Source organism: Arvicanthis niloticus, chromosome 3, assembly GCF_011762505.2.
Source record: "Arvicanthis niloticus isolate mArvNil1 chromosome 3, mArvNil1.pat.X, whole genome shotgun sequence".
Taxonomy (NCBI): domain Eukaryota; kingdom Metazoa; phylum Chordata; class Mammalia; order Rodentia; family Muridae; genus Arvicanthis; species Arvicanthis niloticus.
The window spans coordinates 49,072,075-49,099,513 of NC_047660.1; the positions used below are offsets into that span (position 1 = coordinate 49,072,075).

General features: G+C 38.0%; 1 protein-coding gene across 3 annotated transcripts in view; it reads left to right on the plus strand.

Moving 5' to 3' along the window:
• Xpo7 (exportin 7) overlaps nt 1-27,439 on the plus strand; it is an 81,154-nt gene that overhangs the window by 23,242 nt on the left and 30,473 nt on the right. Inside the window, exons 1-6 of one of the 3 annotated variants that reach the window (XM_076930756.1) lie at nt 18,381-18,512; nt 19,022-19,168; nt 21,366-21,459; nt 22,519-22,685; nt 23,724-23,816; nt 25,956-26,060. In XM_076930756.1, the coding sequence (XP_076786871.1) occupies nt 18,492-18,512; nt 19,022-19,168; nt 21,366-21,459; nt 22,519-22,685; nt 23,724-23,816; nt 25,956-26,060 (627 nt within the window). In that variant the 5' untranslated portion in view covers nt 18,381-18,491. Of the gene's footprint in view, nt 1-18,380; nt 18,513-19,021; nt 19,169-21,365; nt 21,460-22,518; nt 22,686-23,723; nt 23,817-25,955; nt 26,061-27,439 lie in introns of those variants that run through there. The other 2 variants (XM_076930757.1, XM_034497603.2) reach the window with 2 other exon arrangements.

A 27,439-nucleotide genomic window follows, 5' to 3' on the forward strand; every position in this document is an offset into this window, starting at 1 on the left:
TCTCATTTTTCTCCCCAAGTATCACAGACATTTAAATGGCCCTTTCCCTTACAATAAAGAAGTCTGTATTTGGACCTCATGACACTTGCCAGTAATCCAAGCATTTGGGAGGCTATGACAGAATTGCTGTGAGTTCACATTCTGGGCTACATAGTAAGTTCCAAGCAGACCTACCTTGTCTCACAAAACAAAATAACCAAAAGCACCTATTTATTGGCTGCATGCATACATATATGTGTATTCCGCTTGCACATTCAAAATTATTGACTATTGTAATCAAGTAAGTTATAAACTCATACTGAAGTGACAAACACAGACCCTGTATGGGTCTGAGCTAGGTCCTCTGCATATATGTACTTTATGGTTGTATAGCTTGATATTCTTGTGGGACTCCCAACAGTGGAAGCTGGGGTTATATCTGACCCTTTTGCCATCACTTAGAACCCTTTTCCTCCTACTGGGTTGCCTTTCTAGCCTTGATGTAAGGGTTTGTGTCTAGTTTTACTGTAACTTGCATCATGTTTGGTTGATATCTTTTGGGGGCCTGCTCTGTTTTTTAGAGGGAAATGGGACTGGGTCTGGGAGAGGGTAGAACTGAGAGGAGTAGAGGGAAAGAAACTGTTTGGGATGTAATGTATAAGGAGGATAATTAAAAATTACAAGTCAAAGTTATAAACTCATTTAACAAAGAATAAGTTAACATGATTATGTTGTAAAAATATGTACTGCTGAGTACTTGAAATCAGTATGATATGAATATTCAGAACTACTTCATGAGGGTTTTTTGTTTGTTTTTGAGACAGTTTCATTACATAGCCAAGGCTGATCTTTCAGATTTCCCATCATTCTTCCTTGATGATTTAGGAATGCTTGCACCCACAACCATGTTGATGAGAGATTTAAAACAAACCAGTAATGGCAGTAGACATACTTTGTCTGGGGAAAAGCAATGTATTTGTAATATATGAAAAAAAAATCTCAGAATACCCTCTGACATTGAGCAGTTGGGTGAAACATAAAATGTAATGTCAAATGTTTGTTGATAACTAAGTGCTTCAGTCAAGTACTGTATTCCAGAAGTTCTAACCAATGAAGGAGTCATTGATGTTGAGGAAAAGGACCTCTCTTCTGGCCAAAGTCTCTGATTTGTTTGTTTGTGGGTTGTTGTTGTTGTTTGTTTTTTTTTTATGTAAAATATTTTATTGGTAATTTTAAAAAGGATATTTTAAAAATATTTATTTTATTCGGTGTGTTTTCCTGTCTATACCACATGAGTGCCTTGTGAAGGGCCACAGTGGGCATTGGATCCTCTGGAACTGCATTGCAGACTGTTAGTGATCCAAGCTTTGATTGCTGGGAAGATTCTCCAAAGAACAGCAACAACCAAGCAAACCATCTCTCCAGCTCCTAGATAAGAACTTTTCAGTATATTTATTTAATAACTTCTGGGAACTGTATATACCAAAACTATCCTATATAATCTCAGCAGGTGACACTGGAGCTCTTGACTCAGGAGACTCCACAACAGTCCACTGAGAAGTCTAACACACTGGTTATGCAGCATAAAGACAACTATTAGGGGATTGTTTTGTTTTTTATGTACAGGCTGGAAAGATCTCATTAGGCTTAAACAGTATTTCATGTCTAACAGTATAAAATTTAAACACATAAAAGCAGGATCCTACATGTAGGTGTGGAAAAACTGTGTATATGTAAAAGATCCAGTTTAACATTCTTAGAAGGGGAAAAAGGCTAAAGAGTTTCTGGCAGTTTGGCATAATATAGTACCTAAACCTACTATATGACCCAAGCAGTGGCTGTTATAAAGTCTTTTTAAGAATGATGCTGGTGCTGGTGGTGCAGGAGGGGAAGGGAGAGGAAGAAGTGGTGGTGGTGGCGGTGGTGGCGGCGGCGGCGGTGGCAGTGCTGTTGGTAGTTTTTAAGTATGCACCGTCCTTGAAACCAAGAAATGATAGAGAGGTCTGGGGAGGTGGGTCAGAGGTGTCAAGAGCACCTGCTGCTCTTACAGGGGATCCAACACCCTCTCTGGACTCCATGGGCACTTGTATTCAAATGCACACATTGACAAATAGACATATACTTTAAAATGAAATCTTTTTTAAAAAATCACAAATCATGGTGAGAAAATTTTAAATCATTTTTATATATACTAGGTTGAGCCGTATAAAATAACCATTTTTGCAGGTCAAGAGGAATGAGCATTTTGACACTTTTATATGGTTCAACCAAAAGATGAAGAATTGAGATTTTCTGGATTTGTTGTTGTTTTGTTCATCCTCAGGAAAATAAGCATTGGACCTAGAATATTCCTGAATGAGTTTATTACTTTACACACCTTTCTTTAGAAAGCATCTCGGTGCTAGTAAATGTCACATTCTAAAACTAGTGGGTACAGGATTGTTTCAGTGAAACTGTCTCCCTTTAAAAGCCAGTGAAAACTTTAGTGAATGTGGGCCCTAAATGTATATGGTCTCCTCCATGGCTAATAGTTCTCACCAGGGAACAACCCTGGTCAATAATACCAAATTAGCAAGCCAGGATCCTGAAATGGGAAACAGGCAAAATCAGAGTAATGTTGAAAGGTTTGCTGGTATCCAGGGAAAGCTCTGGAGACATTGGCGCTAGTTTGTGTTGAATCACAGCTTTCCCCCACATCTCATAAACTGATGTAGTAGTTGCAGAGACTCACACCACAAGCCAGATTCATTTAGCATCAATTTCCATAGTTGTGTTACGTAGCTTCAGGTGTAGTAGTCTCCTAGTAGACCCATCTGTTGCTCTTTGGAATTCAGTTACTGCTCCAGCCAGACAGCCTCAGCTTCTTGCCTGCAGAGGCCACTGCTGGGAGGGCCACTTTCCACTGAATAGCATGGCCCTGACAGAAACTGAGATGTGTGATGCCTCCCTATGACTGCCATTCAGTGGAAGTTGATTTTATGCATTAATTGTTCCTAAGTAGTTACAGAAAGGGCTAGCATTTAAAAATCCCCACAAAAAGCTAGCTATGTGGGGGGGAGGAGAGGTGTGTGTGTGTGTGTGTGTGTGTGTGTGTGTGTGTGTGTGAGAGAGAGAGAGAGAGAATGAATGAATGAATGAATGAATGAATAAATATATGAATGCATACCTGTGTTAAAAGCCAAGGGACTTAACTTCTCCAGTCTACCACTAAATTATGACAGCCATTCTCTAACTCACGAGTCTGGCAAGGTCATGCCCACGATAGTGACCATTGTTGACTAGTTTTGTTAAGGACTGATATCAGTTACTTACTTTTTGGTAATTTAGAAAATCTTGAATTTCTAATAGAATGGTTGCTATCTATGAGCACTTTAATTACCACGATGGTAAGATAAGTTAAAAAATACAAAATCTGTCTTGTTTTGTTTTGTTTTGTTTTGTTTTGTTTTGTGACAGTGTTAGCCTGTGTAGCCCTAGCTGTCCTAGAACTTGCTTTGTAGGCCAGGCTGGCCTCGGACTCAGAAATTGGCCTGCCTCTGCCTCTTAAATTCTGGGATTAAAGGCATGGGCAACTACAGCCCAGCAACTTGGATCATTCTTATTTGGGACATAAGTTTTGTTTGTTTGAGGTTTTAGAAATTGTATGTATGCTAGGTAGGTTTTTTGTTTGTTTGTTTGTTTGTTTGTTTTTTAAGTTTGGTTTTGCTTTGTTTTGCTACTTCACAGCCATACCCTAAAATATTTTTGTATCCAGTTGGGCTGAATGGACCTAAAATTACTTCATTTCCTCAGATGAAATGTCTTTAATCTTACTTATTTCTAGACTTTTAAGGACATTTCCAAAGAAACACTCGCCTGAAGATTTAATTAACATAGTATCATTTGTGGAAAAAATATTCATGCTCAGAAACTACAGGAGCTAATTTCTGCTTGTCTGAGGAAGAGCAGATTGTCTCCCTGTCAGATGTGTAAGGTTTGTTAGAGCAGTTCTGCTGAGATGTTTACGAAGCTCACATCTGTGCTCTGGGTACATAGCTATTGTCATTTCAGCTTCTACAACATCAAGTTAGTTTCAGATGATAGTGTACACAGAGTGTCTCCTGTCTGCCTCAGGATAAATCCTTAAGCTAACTGGTGTAAAAAACCATGTGTACCTTTTACTGATATTTTAAATAAGAATTAGTAAAAATCTTAAATTTATACAGAAAACAAAACATGTCTAAAGTGCTTTGCACATAGTTGGCATCTAACAAACTACTCTTCCTTTTAGGAAAACTTAGTGTGCTAATATCCACTGAAGAACCTTTTTTCAAGAGACAAGTAGATGTTCCTGCCTATTTAGCTAACCCCACTTGCTCACTAAAAGTTTGTACTCATTTTTTGTACCCCTCTCTGAAAACTGTCGTAACTATTCAAGACTAGCCAGCAACTCTGTACACCTTAGGGTCTTTCTGTTTTCAGTGTTTATCACCCCTCACATTACCTATAATGTGCTTCCTATGGTTAGTACATTTATCTTCCCTTGCTGATGCCAACAGCAGGAGGCCAACAATCTTTATTTTGCTCACTAATATTACCAAGCATTTAGAATGGTGTTTGGCACATAGTGGGCACTCATATCTGTCATTAAATGGATCTTATTTTGCATGTGATAGAAAAGGGGCTTTGAAGAGTAAAACTATTTCTGCTGTTATAAAAGCAGCCCAGCAGAAGTACACATAACTACTGCAAACCCTCCTCAGTGTTCTTTCATTAGCCTGCCATTCAGCCCATTTAGGTTAAATATCAATTCAGCCCTCAGCACTTGGTCTCACTTGAAGACAATAGCAGCCTTAGATATGTGATCAGTTGGTATGTTGCTGAGTTACTGCTGTTTTCAGAACATTATGTTCTTAGCCAGTAGTTTGAGAAATCCTTTTTAAAGAATATTGATGGCACTCAAACTTAAGTTTATGCTGAACAATAATTATATACATAAGTGGCTTGTATCTGATTATGAGTTATGTGGTTATGTTGATGCCAGTGCTGTCAAGACAGTGGGAATCCCTAGGCGTGATGAAGGGTTGGTGACAACTCAACCAAGTTTTAGCAGACTTTAGTAAAAGTCATCCAGTCCCACACTCATATTGTAACCTCCTAACATGCCAGATACAGTCTCCCTATCTTTTTTCTTTATAAGAATTTAGTTTAGAAAAACATGATCCCAGTTTAGGAAGTAAAATGAAGATAAATTACCCTTAGTCATTTCCTGCAACAAGTTTCAAATATCTATCTATCTATCTGTCTGTCTATCTATCTATCTATCTATCTATGCATGCATGCATGCTAAAAAATAAAGAATCTGTAATGTTCTTTCACATCTTCTGCAAGCAGATCTTAGCAATAAATTGATTTTGAGTTTGTGGGGTTTTTAGTTGAATATTTTTATTGCCTATCATAAAAGTGGTTTTTTTTTTTATTGGGGGGGGGTTGTTTGGGTGGGTGGGTGGGTTGGTTGGTTTGAGACAGGTTTCTCTGTGTAACCCTGGCTGTCCTGGAACTTGATCTGTGGACCACACTGGTTTCAAACTCAGAATCAACCTGCCTCTGTGTGTAATACCTCCTGGGTGCTGAGATTAAAGGTGTGCACACCACCACCACCTTCCCCTGCCATTGGGTTTTTCTTTTTTATTTCTACATTTGTTTATTGGGGGGAATGTAGAGGTCAGAGAACAACTTTCAGGAGTTGGTTCTTTCCGTCTACCATGTGAATCCTACAAACTGAATTTAGGTCATCAGGCTTGCTAGTACCTTTACCCACTGAGCCATCTTACCAGCCCTGTTTTTAATCTAATTTTATTGTTAAATTTGTTTTTCTGCTTGACTCTTTTTAGTTTACTGGAATTTTGAGTAAAAAGCACAGTTTTATATAACCCCCCATCTCCTGTCCTATGCCCCACAGTTTCCCTGTATTTCCCACTTCTATTCTCCATGAGGTGTGTTGTGACTGTTTGGGTTTTAACAAGGCTTATAGTAATATATATTTGTTGTTGCGGTTTTATACAGTCATTTCACTGCTTTAAACACCCCCTGTGCTCTCCTTGTTCACCCATCCAACTCTGAACTGGCAAGCACTAATTTTTTACTTTTTCTACTCTGTCTGTGGTGTTTGCCTTTCTCAGAATATTCTGTTTACAGTTGGGATCATTCAATATGTCACTTTTTCAATTTGCTTTTTTATATATTTAAGTTCTTAGTTTCTTATCTAAATTTTTTGCTATAAAGTTTGTGTACAAGTTTTGAGGCAGACATGAGTATTCAGTTTTGAGGGATATGTGTGAAAAAACTCGGTATATGTTGAGTATGATTAGCTTCATAAGAAACTGCGAAACTGCCTTCTAAAGTGGCTGTGCGGGTGTGTGCCCTCACCAGCAGTCTTTATGGTTTACATCTTTGCCAGTATCTGTATTGTCAGTGTTAGTGTGAGGGTAGCTCCCTGCTGTTTGAATTTAAGGCCTCTGATGTTGAAATTAAGTGCTTGTCACATACTTACCTGCCAGCTGTGTATTTGGTGAGGTGTCCTTATCTTCTAGAGATTTGGGGGTCGGGTTGGTTTGGTTTAGAAAGTTTTTGGTTATTTTGTTTTGTTTTCTGGTTTGGTTTGACTTGGTTTTGTTTTATTAAGACAGGGTTGAACTCTTTACCCAGGCTAGCCTCAGACTCAGAGCAGTCTACCTGCCTCAGCCTCCCCAGGGTGGTAAAGTTATAGATATAAGCTACTGTGCCGTGTGTGTGTGTGTGTGTGTGTGTGTGTGTGTGTGTGTGTGTGTTGTGTATATTGGAATCTTAATTTTTGAGGTGGGAATTTTAAAGAAATTGTTGAGTTTTAAGCTGTCTTTGGTTTTTTTGTTTTGTTTTGTTTTGTTTTTGTTTTGTTTTGTTTGTACCTGCCTGGTTTCAGGTTTTTGCAAAGATTTTTCTTCCATTTTATTGCTAGTCTTTTCATTCTTTTAAGCAAGTTAGATTACCTTTGTTAGTGCATTTTATGTTAATCCTAGAAACTGTAAGGGCTAAAAGTGTAGAGAGAAGCGGAGTGTATAGACTGGGGGTCATCCTTGGCGACATGGCTAGTCTAAAGCCTGGAATAGATAAATGTGATCACTTCTTTACTTTGTTGAATCTCATGTTTCAGCTTTTATTATTTTAATCTCAATATTTTACTATTTTAACAGGATTTTGCATAAAATAGTCTTAAGCTTGAATGTGATGCAAACATATTAGTAAAAGCATAGATTTAAAATCATCAATGTACACTACCCAGAAGCAGCCCTTTATAGTAAGTTACCTAATAATTCAAAACAAAAAGCTCTTGAAAACTAAGTCTACCAACATAAAAGTTTATGTAACATCCACACATTGACTCCTTAAATGCCTAACTAATAGGTTATTACTTTCTGAACTTTGAAAGTCAACTGTTTAACCATTCTTGCTACAAAATAAAGATCACTATTAAGTTTCTTTAAAATCTGATAATATCAAGATAGTATCACATCAGTTTAACTTGTTAGAATTGTGGACTGACACTGTTATCAGGAATGTTCAACTGTTAGGAGGATTGTTCTTTCTGTATAGAAACACAGTTTTTAGCGGAATAGTTTGTTAGTTATGTTCTTGTTGCAGTTATAAAATACTTGGGAAAAGCAACTTAAAGGAAGAAGTACTTATTTGTCTCACAGTTTAAGGAATACAGCCCATCATAGTGAGGAAAGTGTGGCGATGGAATACTCTCTGGGCTACAGTGGTAGAACATTTGGTGTCTGGTTCACATCTCTCGGCAGCTAACCGAGAAGACTTCACCCTCTAATCCTAAGTGCAGCCTCTATGGCCTTATAACATTGAGGCCATGTCTACAATGTTCCATAAACTGGTCCCAATCCAGTGCTTCCAGTTGAGGACCAAGTACATGAGATATGAGGAGCAAACTATAACAAATGCTAAAATAGCAGATAAAATGTATTTACATGTGGTTGTTTTAAACTGCAGGTTTGGGCTCCCAAATAACCAGGTGTCCGCTTACTTTCTTGGGGTGACCTGCTTACCGTACATATTCCTTTTTTTTTTTTTTTTTTCTCTTACTATTTTCATAGCAGTGTACATTGTTTTTGGTCTTTTAATGCTGTTAACATGTCAGAATCAAGTTTTATAAAAAAGCATTTGAGAGATAGCTTGGTGTTTTTATGAAGAAGAAAGTGAAGGTGACAAAAACTGGTGGGTTTTTTTCCTTATTAGAACATCATTTATAAATCAAAAGCAAAAAACAAAACAAAACACACACACACACACACACACACACACACACACAGGTCTGTGGAGATTCAAACAAAATGGGTACCAGAACTGAGAAGGTGGGGGGAGTAGACGTGGGCTCCAGCCCCTAACCAAGAACCTGTCTGCAGTTGATACTCACTAGCAATAGAAAAGTCACTCTCTAACAGAGTCTCACTGGGTCTATTTTTATTTTTGGGATATATATATATATATATATATACACACACACACACACACACACACACATACATATACATACATGAATACACCATTGCTCTTTTTAGACATACTAGAAAAGGGCATCAAATCCCATTACAGATGGTTGTGAGCCACCATGTGGTTGCTGGGAATTGAACTCAGGACCTATGGAAGAGCAGTTGGTGCTCTTAACTGCTGAGCCATCTCTCCAGCCTCTTCACAGGGTCTATTAAACCATATCTCAGGTCAGGCCCCATGCCCAGAAGTAGTTGACCAACACAAATGAACTTGAAATTATTTGTTGCCGGGCAGTGGTGGCACACACCTTTAATCCCAGCACTTGGGAGGCAGAGGCAGGTGGATTTCTGAGTTCGAGGCCAGCCTGGTCTACAGAGTGAGTTCCAGGACAGCCAGGGCTACACAGAGAAACCCTGTCTCGAAAAACAAACAAACAAAAAAATATTTGCTTTAGAGTTTTTGTCCCATTTTGCTTTGTTTGTGCTTTTGGTGGGGGAGGATTATTGATCTTTTGCTTATGTATTTTCATTTGTGGGTTTTGAGGGGGTGTTTTTGGGGGGTTGGTTGTTGGTTGGGAGAGAAAAAGAACTTAAAGTTGGGTAAGTAGAGAGTGGTGCACATTTATTTAATCCCAGAACTCAGGAGGCAGAGGCAGGCAAATCTGAGTTCAAGGCCAGCCTGGTCTACAGAGCAAATTTAAGGATTGCTGGGGCTACATAGAGAAACCCATCTCAAAAACTAAAATTAAAAACTAAGAAAAAAAAATTACAAGCCACAAATTCTATATATCTAAAGCCTCTTTTTAAAAGATTTTTAAATCCTATCTATATGTTTGTGGTTGGGTATTGTTCGCTTGAGTGCAAGTGTCCCTAGAAGCCAGAAGAGAACTTTGGAGCTGAAGTTCAGACTGTTATGAGTTGCCAGATGTGGATGGTAGAAACCAAACTTGTGTTTTCTGGAAGAGCAGCTAGTGCTCTTAACCGCTGAGCCATCTCTCCAGCCTTATATAGATCTCCCTACGGCTTTTAAGTGTAATTCTATTACACAGTGCCAAATTTAAAGCTAACATTTTTACTTTCCTGTGCTAGGGATGAAATACAGGGCACAGGGCAACCTGTTATTTTGTGTTTGGAATATTAGTCTAAAATATTCTACAGTAGAATTTTTATTTTGAAATTAAAGTTGTTTGTTTACCAGCCTGACAGCTTTCTTTCTATGAACTAAACCTTAACATGGATTAAACAGTCATGTCTGACCTTTGTTGTCTATATTGCAATGTCAGAAGGTTGGAAATCCCTACACTTAGGTGAAATGAAAGCTTAAAGTGAGAATTCAGCCCTCCTCAAATACTCTGTCTGCAGTTACAGAGGTCAGGGATGGACGTGCTAAGGTCTTCTGCAGATTGCTGCTTATCCTTAATTACTTGCTCATAATCAAGATGAAGAGCTAATAGGGAGGGCATACGATGAGGTAGGTGAGCTTGGGTGTCACAGTACAGCTCCCTGTGTGCAGTGCTTGTGTCCATGTCAGTGTATCTTCAACACTCAGTATTTGAAGGGGAAATTTGTCCAAGCTCCTGCCTGAAGAACAAGGTCTATCCACCAGCATGGTGAGGAAAGACTCATTGCGAGCCTGTTTAGAATATAGAGTGTGTGTTGTCTAGTGTACTTCCTGTTGTTTCTCTGTCTTCCATACTTATAAAGAGGCATTTAGAGCCGTGGAGTAAGGGAGAATATCTAGGTATCTGACTTTTTAAAAGCTTGCCTATACTTTTTTTGGGCCAGGCACTTCACTCTACTGTGAGCATACGTTATAAATCAAGTTTTTTTTTTCTCCTTTATCCCTGCTGGAAAGGAACTACACCATCTTAGACTATTTAAATCAGTTACTACTGACATTTCTGGACTTGAAAGTCCTCTCTTTCTTATCCTTGCTTGGTTGAGTTGACAACTTTTTTTTTCCCTCCCTAATCTTTTTATTTGCTTTAGTTGAGTTTGAGGAAGAGTAAAATTAATGTGTGCTCAATCATAATTTTAACCCAAAGACACTTTAGAACTCTTCTTAAGAATTTAGTTACTATCTAAGACGTTTTCTCCTACTGTGTGCCAGACATACTCTTGTCTTTTTCATTCAGTGTTTCTATTAGTGGTCAGTAAGACTGTGTGTGTGTGTGTGTGTGTGTGTGTGTGTGTGTGTGTGTGTGTGTATTGTTGTAGTAGTAGCAGCAGCAGTTAAAGCAACCGTTTAAAATAATTGCCCAAGAATTTGAACTACATTATAGACATTAATATATGTTATATAAATAGAATAGTAAATTCCTATTTGAACAACTATGAGGACAGAAATGCAACTGTATTATAACCTCATTTCCTGTAATTATGCTGAATATAATGACTGGGGACACTGAATTCGCCGCTTCTGGAACATTTCTCTTAGGACAAATACAGGGTTAGGTTCCTGCCAACCTTTGGACACATTTTAATCAACCAGTCAGGCTGGCTTCTGTTTAAAGACACATTATTTACTACTTATTACTGACACATTAACATTGAACCCTTGGCCAGGAGCTTTATTTGGACACATACAATTTCTTCATAAAGCACATCATAGCCTTCATAAACACAAGAGCACTAAATAGAAACCACCACTTGAGCACTGTGTATGAGGGCATTTTCAACAGTGAAATCATCAGTAAGAAGCACAAAACGACAAAAAGTGAAAACCCAAAACAGTATTAAATAAAACACAAAAAAGACTGTATACTTGTTTATGTTGTGAGAGGCTTTCTTTAGGGAAAAATATATGTTCAACAACTCTGGCCTCTCCCTGTGTATGTCTAATGGCTTTGTAAGTGAATGTAGATTTGTGGGCTGTAAATATGTTTTAACAAGTAAATGAGTTCAGAAGAACAGACTTCATGAAGAGTAAGAACCTTTGCCCTCAATTCCTCTAGCTCCATAGGAAAAAGACACTTATAATTCCTTTAGTAGAACCATTACAGATTTTTTGGACATTTATGTGCAAGCAAATATAACAGCTCCTCTAGTGATAACCAGTAGCAATTTATATGTATTACTTCATTGGTTTTTACAACCGTATGAAGTAGGTGTGACTTCTGTTTAAAAGAAGGAAAAATTAAGATGATTTCAAATACATTTTCTTTCCTTCCCTACCCTCAGCTAATACTATAATTCACTCTTCATGGAAGTCAGAGGTCAGCCTTGGGTGTCATTCTTCAAGAGCTATCCATCTTGGGTTTTTTAAGAAGGGTCTAACTGGAACCAAGGAGTTGACTATCTAAGCTGGACTGGCTGACTTGCAGTTTCTGAGATCCATTTGTCTCAGCCTCCCAGCACTGAAGTTTTAAGCATATACCACCATGCCCAGCTTTTTTAACCCCTTAACAGAAGTTCAAACTCGGATACAAGCACTTTATTGACTGAGTCCAACTCCCCCATCTGTAATTCACTCTTTTTTAGTTTTTTTGAGACAGTGTTTCTCTGTGTAGCCCTGGCTGTCCTGGAACTCACTCTGTAGACAAGGCTGGCCTCGTATAATTCACTCTTAAAGAAAAAAAAAAGTGTCCTAATTGTTGTCTTCATAAGCACTTCAACATTTGTTGTCTAATTAAAAGTAGAATGATAAGCTGAGCATGGTGACTTACACCTTCAACCTCAGCACAGGGAGGCAGAGGCAGCTGCTTGTCTTAAGTTCCAAGACAGCCTGATCTAAATAGTAAATTTCAGGATAGCCAGGACTATACAGTGAGACCCTGTCTCCAAAAAAACAGACATTCATATAATGAAATCTGCTCATTTCTACAGAAAATGAGATCCTGTAATTAACTTGCCCAGAGTCACACACCTAGAAGATCAGTATCTAAGCTACCTTCCATTTAGAATTGCTCTTCTCTACCTAAGTTTTATGTAGCCCTCTATGTTTAAAGGATTGTGTTGTCAGATTTTGGCAGCATTAATAACAGAGCTTAGCCAAAGTCTGTTGTACATTCAGAATGGATCGGGATTGTTACATCAGTCTTCCTGGAGTGAACCACTAAAGTGAGAGTTTGTAGTAGGACACAAGGAAAGAACCATGGCTTTTCCAGGGAAGTGTGGAGCCTGTCCCTTAGAAGAATTTGCTTCTTGGCAACATCTGTCTAATGACACTACAAAATAAAGAACCAATGTTTTCCAACCCTCTAACTTTTTGTGAAAAGCTGGAAAACCAGATTTTGTTCAACAGTTTTGTCAAACTTTAAAGCTACACCTTGAGGCCAAAATGAGAAATGTCTTTGTATCATTTCAGGCTGTTTGTGTGAAACCTCTATTTGCAAATACATCTAAATGCTGCAACATGTAGGCCTCTGTACTGTTTGTCACTATGACAAGGAACCTAAGCCACCTTCTAGTGACAGATTAAATGAATGCTGATGGGTTAAATATATAATCAAAAAGGACATTAAATGTTCAAGTAGTCAGCTGCTTATTTCATAAAAATAATTTGTTAGCATGTTTGGCTATATATTACCCACATTTCAAAGATCATGTGTGTTTATTATATAAGATTGATTCATATTTTGAGTTACTATGGTATTTTGCAGCCTCACATAGTGGCACACTTGCTATCCTTATCTAATGCACACAGCCCTCTGAAGAGCAGTATCATTCGCTGAAGTGTACATTTTATCTTGCGTTAAGTCAGTAGACATTACACAGCACTTGCAGCCAAAAAATGTTATTCTCTCAATACTCTTAAAAGTAGAATGTCCCCAAACACATCCAGAAATCTTGCTTTACTTATTTGCTGAACAAATAGCAGGAGGCCTAGTGGCATGAGTTGATGTAAATAGTCTCCAGTGTAGTTGCAGGATATTGATGAACATCTCTTTAGTTAACATCAGAGAAATATGGACAGAATAATTCCTGGAGAATTGAGAAGAGCTGTGTCAGCCTGTACATCAAAAAGCTGCAAAAATTATAAACAGCTTGGTAGATAAAAGTAGACATTCCTGGGTATCCTGTAGGAAGCAAAATATTTATCCATACTGCTATTAATGGGAATATGTGTTCCATTTGGGAACCACTTCCACATAAGTTTAGCTTTAATAGACACTACTGGGTTCTGATGTGTTTGAGTCAGCTCAGAATTGACTAACAGTGTGTGAATCTATTTCAACTACAGTCCAGCAGTAATCTTGGCTTTCCATTTTAGCCATTCTAAAGAATATCTTCGTGGTTTGAGCTAAATCCTGAAGATGCCAGAGATTATGAACCTTTGTTACCTCTGAAATGCATATTAGTGTCTTTTGTACACTGGTTTCATAAACATTTTTCTTAAACTTTTTTTGGGGGGGTTTCAAGACAGGATTTCTCTGTATTTCTTAAACATTTTTAAAGAATTTGCATGTGTAAACATTCAGAGAGCTGGGTAATTTTTCCTACTGTCAAGACTGAAAATAATATAGTAAATATGTAAATAAATCAAATTAACCAAGTTGACTTTGGCTCCAAAAGATTACCTTCCAATAACATTATAAATAGAAGACCTTAAGTGGATTCTCCTCTTCCTCTTCTTCCTCTTCCTCCTCCTCCTCCTCCCCTTCCTTTTTCTTTTCTTTCTCCTCTTCCTTTTCCTCCTCCTCCTCCTTCTGATTTAAACTACCAGTATTGGGGCTGGAGAGATGGCTCAGTAGTTAAGAGCACTGACTGCTCTTCCAGAGGACCCAGGTTCAATTCCCAGCACCCAGATGGCAGCTCACAGCTGTCTATAACTCCAGTTCCAGGGGACCAGACACCTTCACAAAGATATACAAGCAGGCAAAATGCACATAAACTAAAAATAAACAAATTATTAAACTACCAATATATGCCAGGTTTGGTGGTATATGTCTTTAATCTCAGTAGTTGAGAGGCAAAGACAGCCAGAGCTCTTGAGTTCTAAGCGAGCCAGGCCCACACAAAACAAAACCACCAATATTTAGGACAAAATAGAAACTAGTTACAAATACAATTTTTCATTACCTTCTGGAGTAGACTCTGTCTTTTCTGGCTTTATAAATTCTGGTTGCTATTAAAGACCATTACTTATAATTTCTAAAGGAGCTGATTTCTAAAAACAAGAAGGAAAGAATAGTTGGAACTGACTTTAAGGTAAGACATTTTTTTCCTGCTTCCAGAGTATTATAAACCTTGCCATCTATGCTGAAGAGATGCCTGCAGTTTAAGAAAGCATACTATGTGGGATGTAGGGCATGTTCCTTTGCACCCAGCACTTGAGATGCAGAGACAGGCCAGTCTCAGAGTCTAAGGATTAGCCTAGTCTACAGAGACAGGTCAGCCAGGACTATACAGAGAAACTCTGTCTTGGGGGTAAAAAAAAAAAAAAAAAGTAAAGAATCCATACTGCTGTTACAAAAGACTGGAATTTGGTTCCCAACATCCACATAGGCAGCTTATAACTGCCTATAACTCTAGCTCTAGAGAATCGAAAGCCCACTTTTGGTCTTTGTAAGCACCTGCATTCACATGCACAGATACACACAACTATAAAATAAAATATTTCTTAAATGACATAGCTATAGTAAAAACTTCAAGTTATGAGGCTGAAGAGATGGCTCAGTGGTTAAGAGAACTTAATGCCTTTCTAGAGGACCCACGTTCAATTCTCAGTACCTAAGTCATGTGACTCACAAACTCTACTTTCAGTGAATCCAACACCCTTTGGCCTCCATGGACACCCACATAAACATGATACTCATGAACTCACTTAGGTGCACATACACATACGGAAAAATAAGTCTTTTTTTTTTTTTTAATTCAAGTTATAAACAAAGTATAGTGGTTCACTCCTATAATTTCAGCACCCCAGTGACAGAAACAAGTTTGAGACCAGCCTGGTCTGCATATTGAGTTCCAGGCCAGTCAAAGCTACATAGAAATATCTCTTCTCTGTTTAAAAAAAAAAAAATCAAAAGCCAGCAGAATGCCTCAGCAAGTAGAGGCCTTGTTACCAGGCATGACCTGACAACCTGAGTTCAATAACTCCATCCCATGTTGTGGAAGGAGAGGCCTAGGCCTGCAAATTGTCTTTTTCTTTACACTCCTGCCATAGCAAGTTCACACACACACACACACACAAATTAGCCAATGTAGTTTTTTAAACAGTTCTTTAGTTACTATCTGTGATGGTTGGATACTCGTTATTAACAATAAGATTCCCTCTTCATTATTTTTTCTAAGTATACCCTTGTACATCAAATTTACCTTCTAGGTCCTCACAGTACCCCATTTTCTGGCAAATTTCAGTATCTTCTAGTATTCCTAACCCTTTTTCAATATGTAGAATGCCAGTGAGGAGGATCTAAATGGGTTGGGCATGGCCTAATTTTTTTTTACCAATTCTTTTTTTATAGTTTTAACATCCTAACTATGGAAGTTCATCCACTAAGTTAGTGAATCCTCTCTGGTTGTGGTTGAGTAATTGATTTGTTTGTTTTCCCATTGGGACTTGTGTCCCACACATTCATTTTGTAATATCATGGTGGTTTCTGTCACTTCACATGATCAGATAACAAGTCAAGGACACACTCATAAAGACACCCACTCATCTGATCTGTAGGCTATGCTCATTTCCATTTTACTACTTGTGTTTAATTAATGGGAAAGTAGTGAGCCCTTCCAAAAAAGCAAGTATCCTAATCTGTGTGTGGACATCTCCCAAGGAGATTTTTTTAAGCAGTGAGGCTAATTTGACTATTAGGTAATTTGAAAACCAATAGTATACAAACTAAGATAGATTCCATGCTAATTCCTGCTTTATGAGGTAATATGATATCCAGTGTACAAACAAAATTATTTTCCTTATTTAAAACCAACTCTTCAGCTAAATCATGATATTGTAAGGTCTATGGTCTCAACAATAGTTCTTATGTTGAAATGTGAATAATTGAACTACATTTTATATATCCAAGTTGAGTATGTTATATTGCTGGTAAAATAATACATGATAAACCAGACATTGTGACACATGCCTGTCATACTAGCTTCCATAGGCTTAAAAGTAGGAAGCTCGTGAATTCCAGGCCAGCATGAGCTATGTAGCAAGTTTGAGGTTACTCAAACTACATGGCAGAACCATGTCACAATAAAATAAATATTATAGGTGATTTTTTTATTTTATATGTATGTACATAAGAATGTGTGTTGGGTTTTAGGGTTTTGTTTTAACATCATTGTGGCTACTGGCAAAATCATTCTGGCTCTAAGCTTAGGGGTTAATGGTCTGAGTTTCTTGTAATAAAGCAATACTTTGCTAATTTGAAGATCACCTTCCAGGTTGTAAATGTGCTTTTGTTTTGGTGGCACCAGATAGAAGTTGCTCTGTGAACTATAGGCATGACAGTTTTAGAAACAGTAAGTACACTTTCATATCTGGAGGCTTGGGGGTGGGGGTGGGGGTGGGGGCATCATAAGGTCAGGCTGTGTTTTTTTGTTTTGAAACAGTCTTGTTTCCTGAGCTGAGAACACATTACCAGTCTTAACTCATGAGTGTGTTTCGTCTGCTAAAGTAGCAAATCAAAACAGCAACTAAAGCCCTACCGTGACCTGTATATAGGATTCAGTAATAAGGAATGCTTGGCCATCCTAGAACGAACAGCTTTGTTGAAATAAACATGAAGAATTGCTATGGGGGAGCTACTAGAACTGACTGATCAGACCTTAAGGAGCATCCTTATCCTGTAAGCAGCAGCAGGTCTATTTAAAAAGTGTCCAGGGTATTGGAAACCTCAGTGTACACACTGAAGCTTGGGCAGTTGATGTGATTACCTAATATCAAACTTAAAGCAAGCTTTCCTGTTTAGCTATGGTGTCTTTTTGGTGTTGTCCCTGTTGCCTGTTTTAAGGGAGTCAGTCATTTTACATGAGTAAATTGAAGTCCAATGTTAAAACAAAACCTTGTAAGGAGACTTAATCCTTTGTTCAAAAATGTAGGGATTAGCCAAGTATGGAGGAGGCGCATACCTTTAATCTCAACACTTGGGAAGCAGAGGCCGGTGGATCTCTGTAAATTCAAGGCCAGCGTGGTGTGCATAGGGAGTTTCCTGGTTACATTTTTTGTGGGATATATAGTTAGATTTCTCTTCTATTTCTGTGTTTGTAAGCCATGTAGAGTGGGTGAATCGGGTAGTTCTCACAGAACTTCAGACTTAAAATTTGGTCTCACAGCTACAGATTTCTCAGCTCTGAAGCTGAGACTACTGAAGTAGCTGGAAGTCAGGAGAAACAAGTGAGTCTCACTGTAGTCCCAAGATAGTTTGCTTATTCTTTTTTGAGAATTAAAGATGTTGTTTTAACGTTTTGAGGGTTTTCTGGAGTGACGTTGATAGTATCTATCTTTGTTGCCTTTTGCTTTATGGTGGGAATTTATTAAGCATGTTGAATAAAATAGAAATTCTTCCCTAAGGGCTTTCCTGCCTTCTGGAAGTCATGACTGAAAGTCACTGCATAAAAAGCTTTAGGCAGGCATGTAATAAATCGAAAGCAATTTCCACAGCTTGCTTCATTATCACCATTTGTATTCTTGTCAGAATGGTCACTTCTAATAACAAGATCCCTGAAACTACTGAACCCAAGCCTTGCTTACTACTGTTGAAAGTTCTTAAAGTCCAAACCATTCCTTAAAGACTAACAGATGTGTGGATTAAGTGTAGATTTAACTAGTTCTTTTTGCCTTTGCCTTGAACACATGTTGACTGGAAGTAGATTTGTTTGCATCCCTTTGGGGTTGTAACCAAAGCATACACCCATACTCTCCCCGCCTCTTTGGAACAGGTTCAAGATTTGGAGAGACGGGTTTGTTTGGGGGCGTTTCCTTTGCCTTATCTCCAAGTAAGCAGATGCTAGGGTTGAATTTATTTTGACTCTCTTGCTTTAAATGTGGAACTGAAACAAGAATTTAAACATATCAGAACCGTGTGCTGCACTTGAGACATGCGGGACTCAGGGAGAAAGGTGTGTACTCTATTTTCCAATGCTCTCTAGAAGCTTCTCAGAGGTAATCTCTTTACCCATATAGGTGGCTGCAAGCTATCAACTGTTAACCAAAAGGAAAATATTTAAGACTAGTGTTGCATTTAAATTGTGTTTTATGTGTTTATGTTAGCAGCATTTCCCCTAGTGTTGCTTTTACAATTAGCAAAAAAATAAGTTTTTAATTATTGTTGGAAATTTTTTTGGAAGAATTTAGTAGGTAATTATTTGCAAGAGAAAGTATACCATTTGTGTTTATTTTCCAAGACAGTGACTCAAAACTGAATAGTTATTTTAAGTATTCTGTCATTTTGTGTTCTGCTTCAAAAAAAGAGAGATGCATGTGGTTATTAAATAAAATCTACTCAGCTTGTGGTGAGTGGGAGTTCTTCCTTCACTGTGCATGGTTGACTTTGTCCAGGAATTTCAAGTTAGAGTACATTAGATAAGTAGTTGCCTAGATTGACATTTTTCTTACTGATCTTTTCCAGAGCCTGGCCCAACTAGAGAATCTGTGTAAACAGTTGTATGAAACAACAGATACGACCACTCGACTGCAGGCAGAGAAAGCCTTGGTTGAATTCACTAACAGCCCTGATTGCCTGAGCAAGTGCCAGCTGCTCCTCGAGAGAGGAAGTGTACGTAAGAGTTAACAAGTCCTAAAGGGTAGCAGAACTAAGGAAAATGCTCTGCTTCTAACTTTAGGGACAGACTGGGGTAGTCATTGCTCTGAGTCTCCAGGTAATCTGTATCCATTTCACTCCTGAATACTGTCACACCAGCCAAGTCATTGATGGCCTCATCACTAGGCTCTATACACATATATTTCTGTTCTGCACCAGATTCCTGGAATGCATTCTCTATTTTTATGCTTCAGTGTCACCTCCTATCTTTTATAGGGTATAAAGAGTCCTAGTTTTATAAACTTGATTGTCTCCTGTCATTTTTCTCCTCAGTTCTACTTGATGTTTACTTAACAGATCTAAGGAAACATGGCCAAGACAGTGAAAATTAAAGGAAATTAAATTGTTTTGTTTTGTTAGGTTTTTTTGAGGCAGAATCTCACATAGTACAAGGTTGTTTCAAATTTACTATGTATCTCAGGATGATCTTGAACTCCTGATGCCTTGGCCTCCCATACTAAGATTTAGTGTGATGATGTCTGGCTGGGAAGTTTAGGTTTTAGAATTAGAATCTCTTCCAACTGAGTCTGAAGAGATGGATCAGCAAACTGCACTTACAAAGGACCCAGAGTCTGGTTCTCAGCATCCATGTCAGGTAGCTTGCAAACATCTGTAACTCCCGCTTCAGTGAGGATCAGCACCTCCCTTAGACAATGAAATGGCATACATTTAAGTTCACTCCTGGTTGGTTGGTTGATTGGTTGGTTTGTTTGTTTGGGTTTTTGTTTGTTTGTTTTGATTTTTGATTTTTTTTTCCTCCCAAGATGGGGTTTCTCTGTATAACCCTGGCTATCCTGGAACTCACTTTGTAGACCAGACTGGCCTTGAACTGAGAGACTTGCCTGCTTATGCCTTCCAAGTGCTGGGATTAAAGGCATGCAACACCATGCCCAGCTTGGTCTTGTTTTTCTTAATGCCCAAACAACTTTCTAGATATGCCTACCTATATTATCTTTTTCACAGATAAAAGGAAAGAAACTAAGGTACAAATATTAGCTATAATTACTATGAGCCTGGTAGAGTTGGAAATAGAAATGGTGGTGTAGTTTTGTGTCTTGAACAATAATGTATGTATCCTTAAATAACTTGTCTATAAGTATTTAATTTTCAGAAGCCAGGGGTAGTGAGTAGCTCATGCCTGTAATCTCAGCAGTCACCATGAGTTCAAGGCCAGCCTTCATTAAAAAGTTAAACCCTATCTCTTAAAACCACCAAAGTAATAATAATTTATAATATCCTTTAGGCCAAAGGAATATAAAAAATGTAAAGGGGCTAATTTGTTAAGAATAGAATTCTAGGCCGGGCAGTGGTGGCGCACACCTTTAATCCCAGCACTTGGGAGGCAGAGGCAGGCGGATTTCTGAGTTCGAGGCCAGCCTGGTCTACCGAGTGAGTTCCAGGACAGCCAGTGCTACACAGAGAAACCCTGTCTCAAACCCTCCCTCCCCCCCCAAAAAAATTTACAGTTTATATTTTTACAGTAAGCTGCAAGTGTATGAATATAAATCACCTCTAAGCCTCTTTTGAAACTTTTTTTTCAGTTGTATTAGTCATTTTGTTTTGTTTTTGAGATAGACTCTCAATGTATATAGCATTAGCTAACCTTGAACTCACAGCTGCCCTCCTGCCTCAGTTTCCTGAGTGCTTACAGGGTTGCACCACAAACATTTTTGTTCATAGTGTTAAGAATATTTTCTGCTTGTTGGTTATATAAAAATACTAGCATGAATGAATGTCTTTAAGACTTAGTTTCATGGACAATTATCCTTGACCTGCAGTTAATTTTTTTAGTTCTGAATCTGTTCCTGTTGCATGTTTTAGTGAACTGTAAGTTCAAAATGTATTTAAAGCTCCATTGGAGAATAAAATAATATTCCATTATTAGGACATCATTTTTCTCAGAAATAGTTGATCTGAAGGTACTGCAAAACCATAATACACACTCCCCAGAGCTGTGCTAATGGACAGATACAATTTGAAGATGAACTGTGCAGCCCAGTGGGCTATTCCATCTAATGGTTCAGTTTCCCTTTTATTCTAGTGCTATACTGCAGAAATGTCACAAAATAAAACTGTATGAAATATCTCAAACAAAAGCTGTAGAGCTGATTCGCCCAGCACAGTGTTCACTGTCCTTCACTCTTTCCCACAGTCGTCCTACTCCCAGTTGCTAGCAGCTACATGCCTTACCAAGCTTGTGTCGCGAACAAACAACCCCCTACCATTGGAGCAGCGGATAGATATCCGTAAGTATAGAAGAGTGTAATTAAATGTTTCTCGGATTCAGGAGGTTTCCCCCAGAGTTTTGGGTCCAGTGCAGTTACTTCATATGATCCCTAGGCCACCCTTTTGGTTGCTAACACACTGTTGTTGTTGTTGTTGTTGTTGTTGTTGTTGTTGTTGTTGTTGTTGTTGTTGTTGTTTTCTTTTCCTACTTTCTGAGATAAGGCCTCCGTGTGCTGCTCAGGCTGGCCTCAAGCTCACGTTCTTCTTGTCTCACCTCACACCTGCTGACTGACCATGCACCACCACACCCTGCCTTTCATTTTTCTTTTTTATTGTCACTGATACCTGGGGGTGGGGAGGGGGGGATATGTTTAGGGCCTTTTTTAGTTCTGCATGAATAGCATTATTTAGCCATGTAGGAGTACAATTAGCTGCTATATTTTAGAGTTGTCATTATGGTGATATAAAATTCTAAATTCAAAAGACTATATAACTTTTTCTGAAAAGAAAATCATGATTTTTAAATATCTCCATCTTCTTTATTTATAAATGTCAGCACTCTCAGACTTGGAAAACACTTTTTAAAAAGTTCTTAACAGCACAGCAGTGGTGGCGCACGCCTTTAATCCCAGCACTTGGGAGGCAGAGGCAGGCGGATTTCTGAGTTCAAGGCCAGCCTGGTCTACAGAGTGAGTTCCAGGACAGCGAGGGCTACACAGAGAAACCCTGTCTCAAAAAAAAAAAAAAAAACAAAAAACAAAAAAACAAAAAAAGTTCTTAACAATCTTATTCTTAGTGATCTTGATAACCCTTGTGAGGTCAGCTTACCAATCCCTCAATAGCCTTAATTTGGAGGCTGAAAATTGGCTCAGTAGTGCTAAATCAGGCACAGAACCCTAGATTCAGTCCCCAGAATCATGAAAATCATCACCATCTTAAATCTAAAGCCCTATTTTTTTCAGTAGCATAAAGAAGTAAAAGAGTTAAGTCTTAGTTTGCCATTTCTGGATATTTTAATGTATTTTAAGCATTGGCCCTCTGTTTTGAGCCTCCTTAGCATATACTGTGTCATTTCACAGGGAACTATGTGCTCAACTACCTTGCCACTCGGCCAAAGTTGGCGACTTTCGTGACACAAGCGCTCATCCAGCTATATGCTAGGATCACAAAGCTGGGCTGGTTTGACTGCCAGAAGGATGACTATGTCTTCAGAAATGCAATCACAGATGTCACAAGGTTTTTACAGGTATATTATCCATATATGTGAGTGTGTGTTTACACTACGTGCCATGATAAAAATGAGGAAACCAACAGAAATAGACTGGACAGCTTATCTACTTATTAAAAATTACATAAATTGCATTATCTGAAATACTCTTCACCATCTTTTTTTAACCTATGTGATCATTCTTGCATATTAGCATAAATAAATCCTGCCTATTCTGAAGTTTCATACACACTATACCAAATAAAATGCAATAACTTACTTAACTGGTGTTCTGTAAATGAGCGTTTAGTTTGTTTCAATTGAGAGCTATCAAGTATTCAGTAATTATCACAACGCACACATCTTGTCACGCTTTGGTATTTGTCAGGTGAGCTAACCTTGAAGTTAATCTGTTAGAAGGATAAAAGTTCTGGTTTTCAAAGATATTTCCAAATTATCTTCAAAAAACTTCAGTTTTTAAGAATAGACTCTTCTTGTTCGTCAGGCAAAAATATTTAATAGCATTATTTGGATTATGAGTGAGGCAGAACAAGTTTTTATTCTTCTGAGAACTTTCTGTCCAGTGTACGTGGGTGTTTTACCTACATGTATGTCTACAGACCTGGTGCCTTCTTGATATTCCCTGGGAGTGGATTTACAAACGTTTGTGAGCCTCCATGTGGGTTCTGGGACTTGAATCCAGGTCCTCTGGGAAATTGCTGAGCTGTCTCTACAGCCCCCATCTTTACCTTTTTATTAATTGTTGTAAACAGTCTCTTTTAAAACTGTTATTTATCATTGGCCTTACAGAGATATGGTTTACAACTTCTCTTTTAATAATGTTTATGCTGTGGTACTTTGGTGAACTTCAAAATTTTATAAGGTCAAATGCAGCGGTCTGTTTGTTTTTTTAATAGAAGGTGGTTTCTGTGTTCTACAAGACAACGGGTTGAAAGTAATTGCTTACTGCCTTCTCTAGGCAGTTTTCTTGGTAACAAGGAATCTGTAATCTAGTAGTATGAGTACATTCCAAAACCAAGCCATATACCAACTTTCTCCTGTGTGTTTACTTATCAGGACAGTGTTGAATACTGCATCATTGGCGTCACGATTTTATCTCAACTCACCAATGAAATTAATCAAGTAAGTGCTACAGCCTTCCTTATTGAAGTAAGTGACACATTTTTTTCTTAGTATTGATGCTTTCTGCTGTGTGTGGGGTGATCTTTTTTGGCAGTTGTGTGCTTTTGCGGTAAGTGATTGATGCCTTCTTGAAACAAAATAGATCCATTCGGTCTTCCTCTGTAAAGGCAACCCACATCACTCTTTTTATCCTGACTTACCAGAGATTCTGATGTCTGAGATTACCAAAGTAATTTACTCTCCTATATAAGCTCTCCTGATTAGTGTCAGTGTTCCTTTTAGGGATGAGAATGGTGATCCTATGTCAAAACCGTATCAGAATGTGGGAGGATCTGCTAACGTTATTTAAAAGTCGGTCTCCAGGCTTAGGGGTTTGGTCAGTTGGTAAAGTGCTTAGAGAACATGCACCAGACCCTGGTCTTTATTAGACCCACACACTCTAGGCATAGTGGTGCACTTCTCTAAATCCCAGAAAATGGCAGGTGAGACAGAGTGATCAGGAGTTCAAGGATAGCCTGGACTAGAGATCCTATCTCAAAAACAAACAAAAAAAAAGTACATTTTTAAAATCTATTACTAAATCAAAGTCAGTCCCCATGGGAATCTTTTCATAGTGAATAAACTGTTCCCTTACCAGTCATTCTTTCAAGTAGTCACTGATGTAACCAAATATTACAGAGGAAACACCAGTGGCTGTCTTTCTCCTCTTCTTCTTCCTCCTCCTCCTCCTCCCTTTTTCTTTTTGCTTTGGCTTTATCGTTTTGTTGTTTACTTCTGTATTTAGCTAGAATTTTAAAATTATTAAACAGGCTAATATTGATATTAGTTGTAATATCTCACACTTAAGTTGCCAGCATATTAATTACATTGGCATTACTGTTGCTATTGCTAAAAATTATGCAGCTGTTTTATTAACCCCGAGAACTTGTATTTTTAACTGTAAGTCGGTACTCTTTTAATGCTCTATATTACAGTCTGTTAAGATTGGAGGTTCTGCTGTGTTATCTCTTAGATGCAGTTACCATTGTGAACAGTGGTTATCAAAGTACCAATAGCTTAGCCTTTTGAGTAATTATGATAGGCCAGCCACCATTCTAAGCTCTTTAATGAAAGTTAACTGATTTTATTCTCAACAGTCTTATGAGGTGGGTATTATGGCTTCCATTTTCTAGATGAGGAAACTGAGATACGTGATAATTTGTTTATAGTTTCACAGTGATCAATATCTTAATTTGAGCCTAGTCTTAACACCAAACTCCATGTTAATAATGGACTGTTCACCCACTGTTACACATACAGTAAAGAGATCATACTTCATCATGTAAGATATATATAACACAGTGACATGGATAATAAAATTAGAATATTTTGATCCTCTAAGTAATTCTCCATTATTTATTGGTTGGCACATTTAAATCAGAAAATATACTTCTCTTTGCCATTCCTGTTTGAACCTAGAGGTGACATTATAGAAACTTTTACTATATGTGACTCTTCAATGTAACTAAAACAAAATGAGGCACTCTTAGATGAATAGATAAATAGAAGAAATTTAAGTTTTCAGTGAGTTGTTACATTATAAGTATCATAGACAACTTTCATTCTTTTATTCCATTTGTTGAGCATCTACTGTGTGTTTAAAAATATACAACATTCTGTTCTGTAGCTTCTGGGGGGAAAGAAAACACAATGAAACAAGAGGCCCTTGAAACCATTCAAGTTCTCATTTTCATGTTGAAATAGGTTAGAGAATGAAGTGAGTTTACAGGCCGTTTCTTTATTCAAGTTCATGACTATTGATGGCTATTTTGAAATTGTTCAGTTACTTCAGCCCTGATGGGTTAACTTACCAAAGCCCAGCCTTGCTACTATGCCTAACTAAGCCATGATATGACATGACAGCAATTGCTAGCAGTGTATGCCAACAGTGTTTACAGTTTTGCTTTCTCTATACACTAGAGAAATTTGAGGTCGTGATAGCCAAGAGCAATCCCCTGACTTCACATCGTCCTATTTGATCTGATTTAATAATAAATTAAGCTATAAAAATGAATTTTATGTTTATATTGTGTTATTTGGAAATCCTCTTGGTTTATTTAAAATCTATGTGAACCCCCCCCCCCCAATTAATTTTAAAACTTGCATGGTTTATTCTTTCTTACACAGGCAGACACCACCCATCCTTTAACCAAACACAGAAAAATAGCCTCTTCTTTCCGAGACTCATCACTGTTTGATATCTTCACACTTTCCTGCAATTTACTAAAACAGGTATGGTTATAAATTAGGTCATAATTTCTAGCTTCTTTTTGAGAGTAAGAATGAATGAGATTTGTCAGAGGTCAGCACCTAACTGAGCCCTTCATCTCTCACATTATATACATCTAGAGGTAGAGAAACAGCTAGCCAGGTTGATCACTGACTTAAAGAAAGATAGAGTGGTTTCCCCATTTAAAAGCTGCTCCTCTAGGTAAAAAGCAGCAGGTGAACATTTATTCCTTGTTCCTGTCTTCAGTTTACTACAAAGTTAGAACTTTTCTGTTTGTTTTTTTATAGCCACGTAAAAAGTCTATGCAAAATGGAAGCATGTTAGCTTTATGGTGTTTAGATTCTTACGTGTTCTACACACAGGTTTAAACTACATTGTCACCATACAAAACTAGGTGACTTCTGTTCCCTGCTGAGTTAACAGCAGCAAATAAACATGCAACATCTGTACAGAGGAGTAGGTTTTAAATTTTTTAGCATCCACTTGGATTTAATAACCTGAAGGGAGAGGCAATATCCCATAAGGAAATTACCTGCTTTAAATAGAGAGCTGGTTTTTATTTTAATTTTTATTGATAGCATTGAATTAATCAAAAAAGTCAAGTACAGTACTTACCTACTATACATGAGAGCCTGGCTTAGTTCGATCCCCAGAGCCACAAAAACCCTGTCAGACAACATGCATACAACATGCCTAGGCTGTAGAATGCCCAGGCTGCAGAATGCCCAGGCTGCAGAATGCCCAGGCCATGTCTCAGAAAGACTAAGGAAGGGAGCAGGGAGAATCATACACATTTATAACAATGTCTGGTGGCTTTTTCAACATGGAGAGCTAATTAGGGCTAGCCTCTGGCTTTTGGTTCACTCTTACGTGTTTTTATTTTCAGTTTCTGATTTTCCAATATTAGCTTCAGAGACAAATTTGTATTCTTTCTGTTATCCCTATTAATGATACCCGTTTTTGGGGTTATACTCCAAATCAACCAGTGTTCCTTTGTCCAGCAAGCTGCCAGTCAAAGCTGAGGTACCAGCAAAGTCATGACATCCACTGAAAAAATGAGCTTTTGAGAAAACTAAGGATCAAATTCTCCTCCCTGATCCTATCAGGAATAATTCACCAGCAGTGACCTTCCCCTCACCCCTAATAGTTGGAAACTGCTACCACAGTTATTATGGTATAGAATCTAGCTGTAAGTCTACAGATATACTATAGGTAAGTATGTAATATCCAGAATTAACTTCGTTTTAATTCTCATTAGAAAAAAATTTTGGCCCACTGGGGGGAAAAAAAAAAAAAAACCCACCCACTGCCCCCACTGGAAAAAAAAGAAAAAAGAAAAAAAATTTGGGTAATGGTGGTTTTAACAAAGAGGAAGGAAATT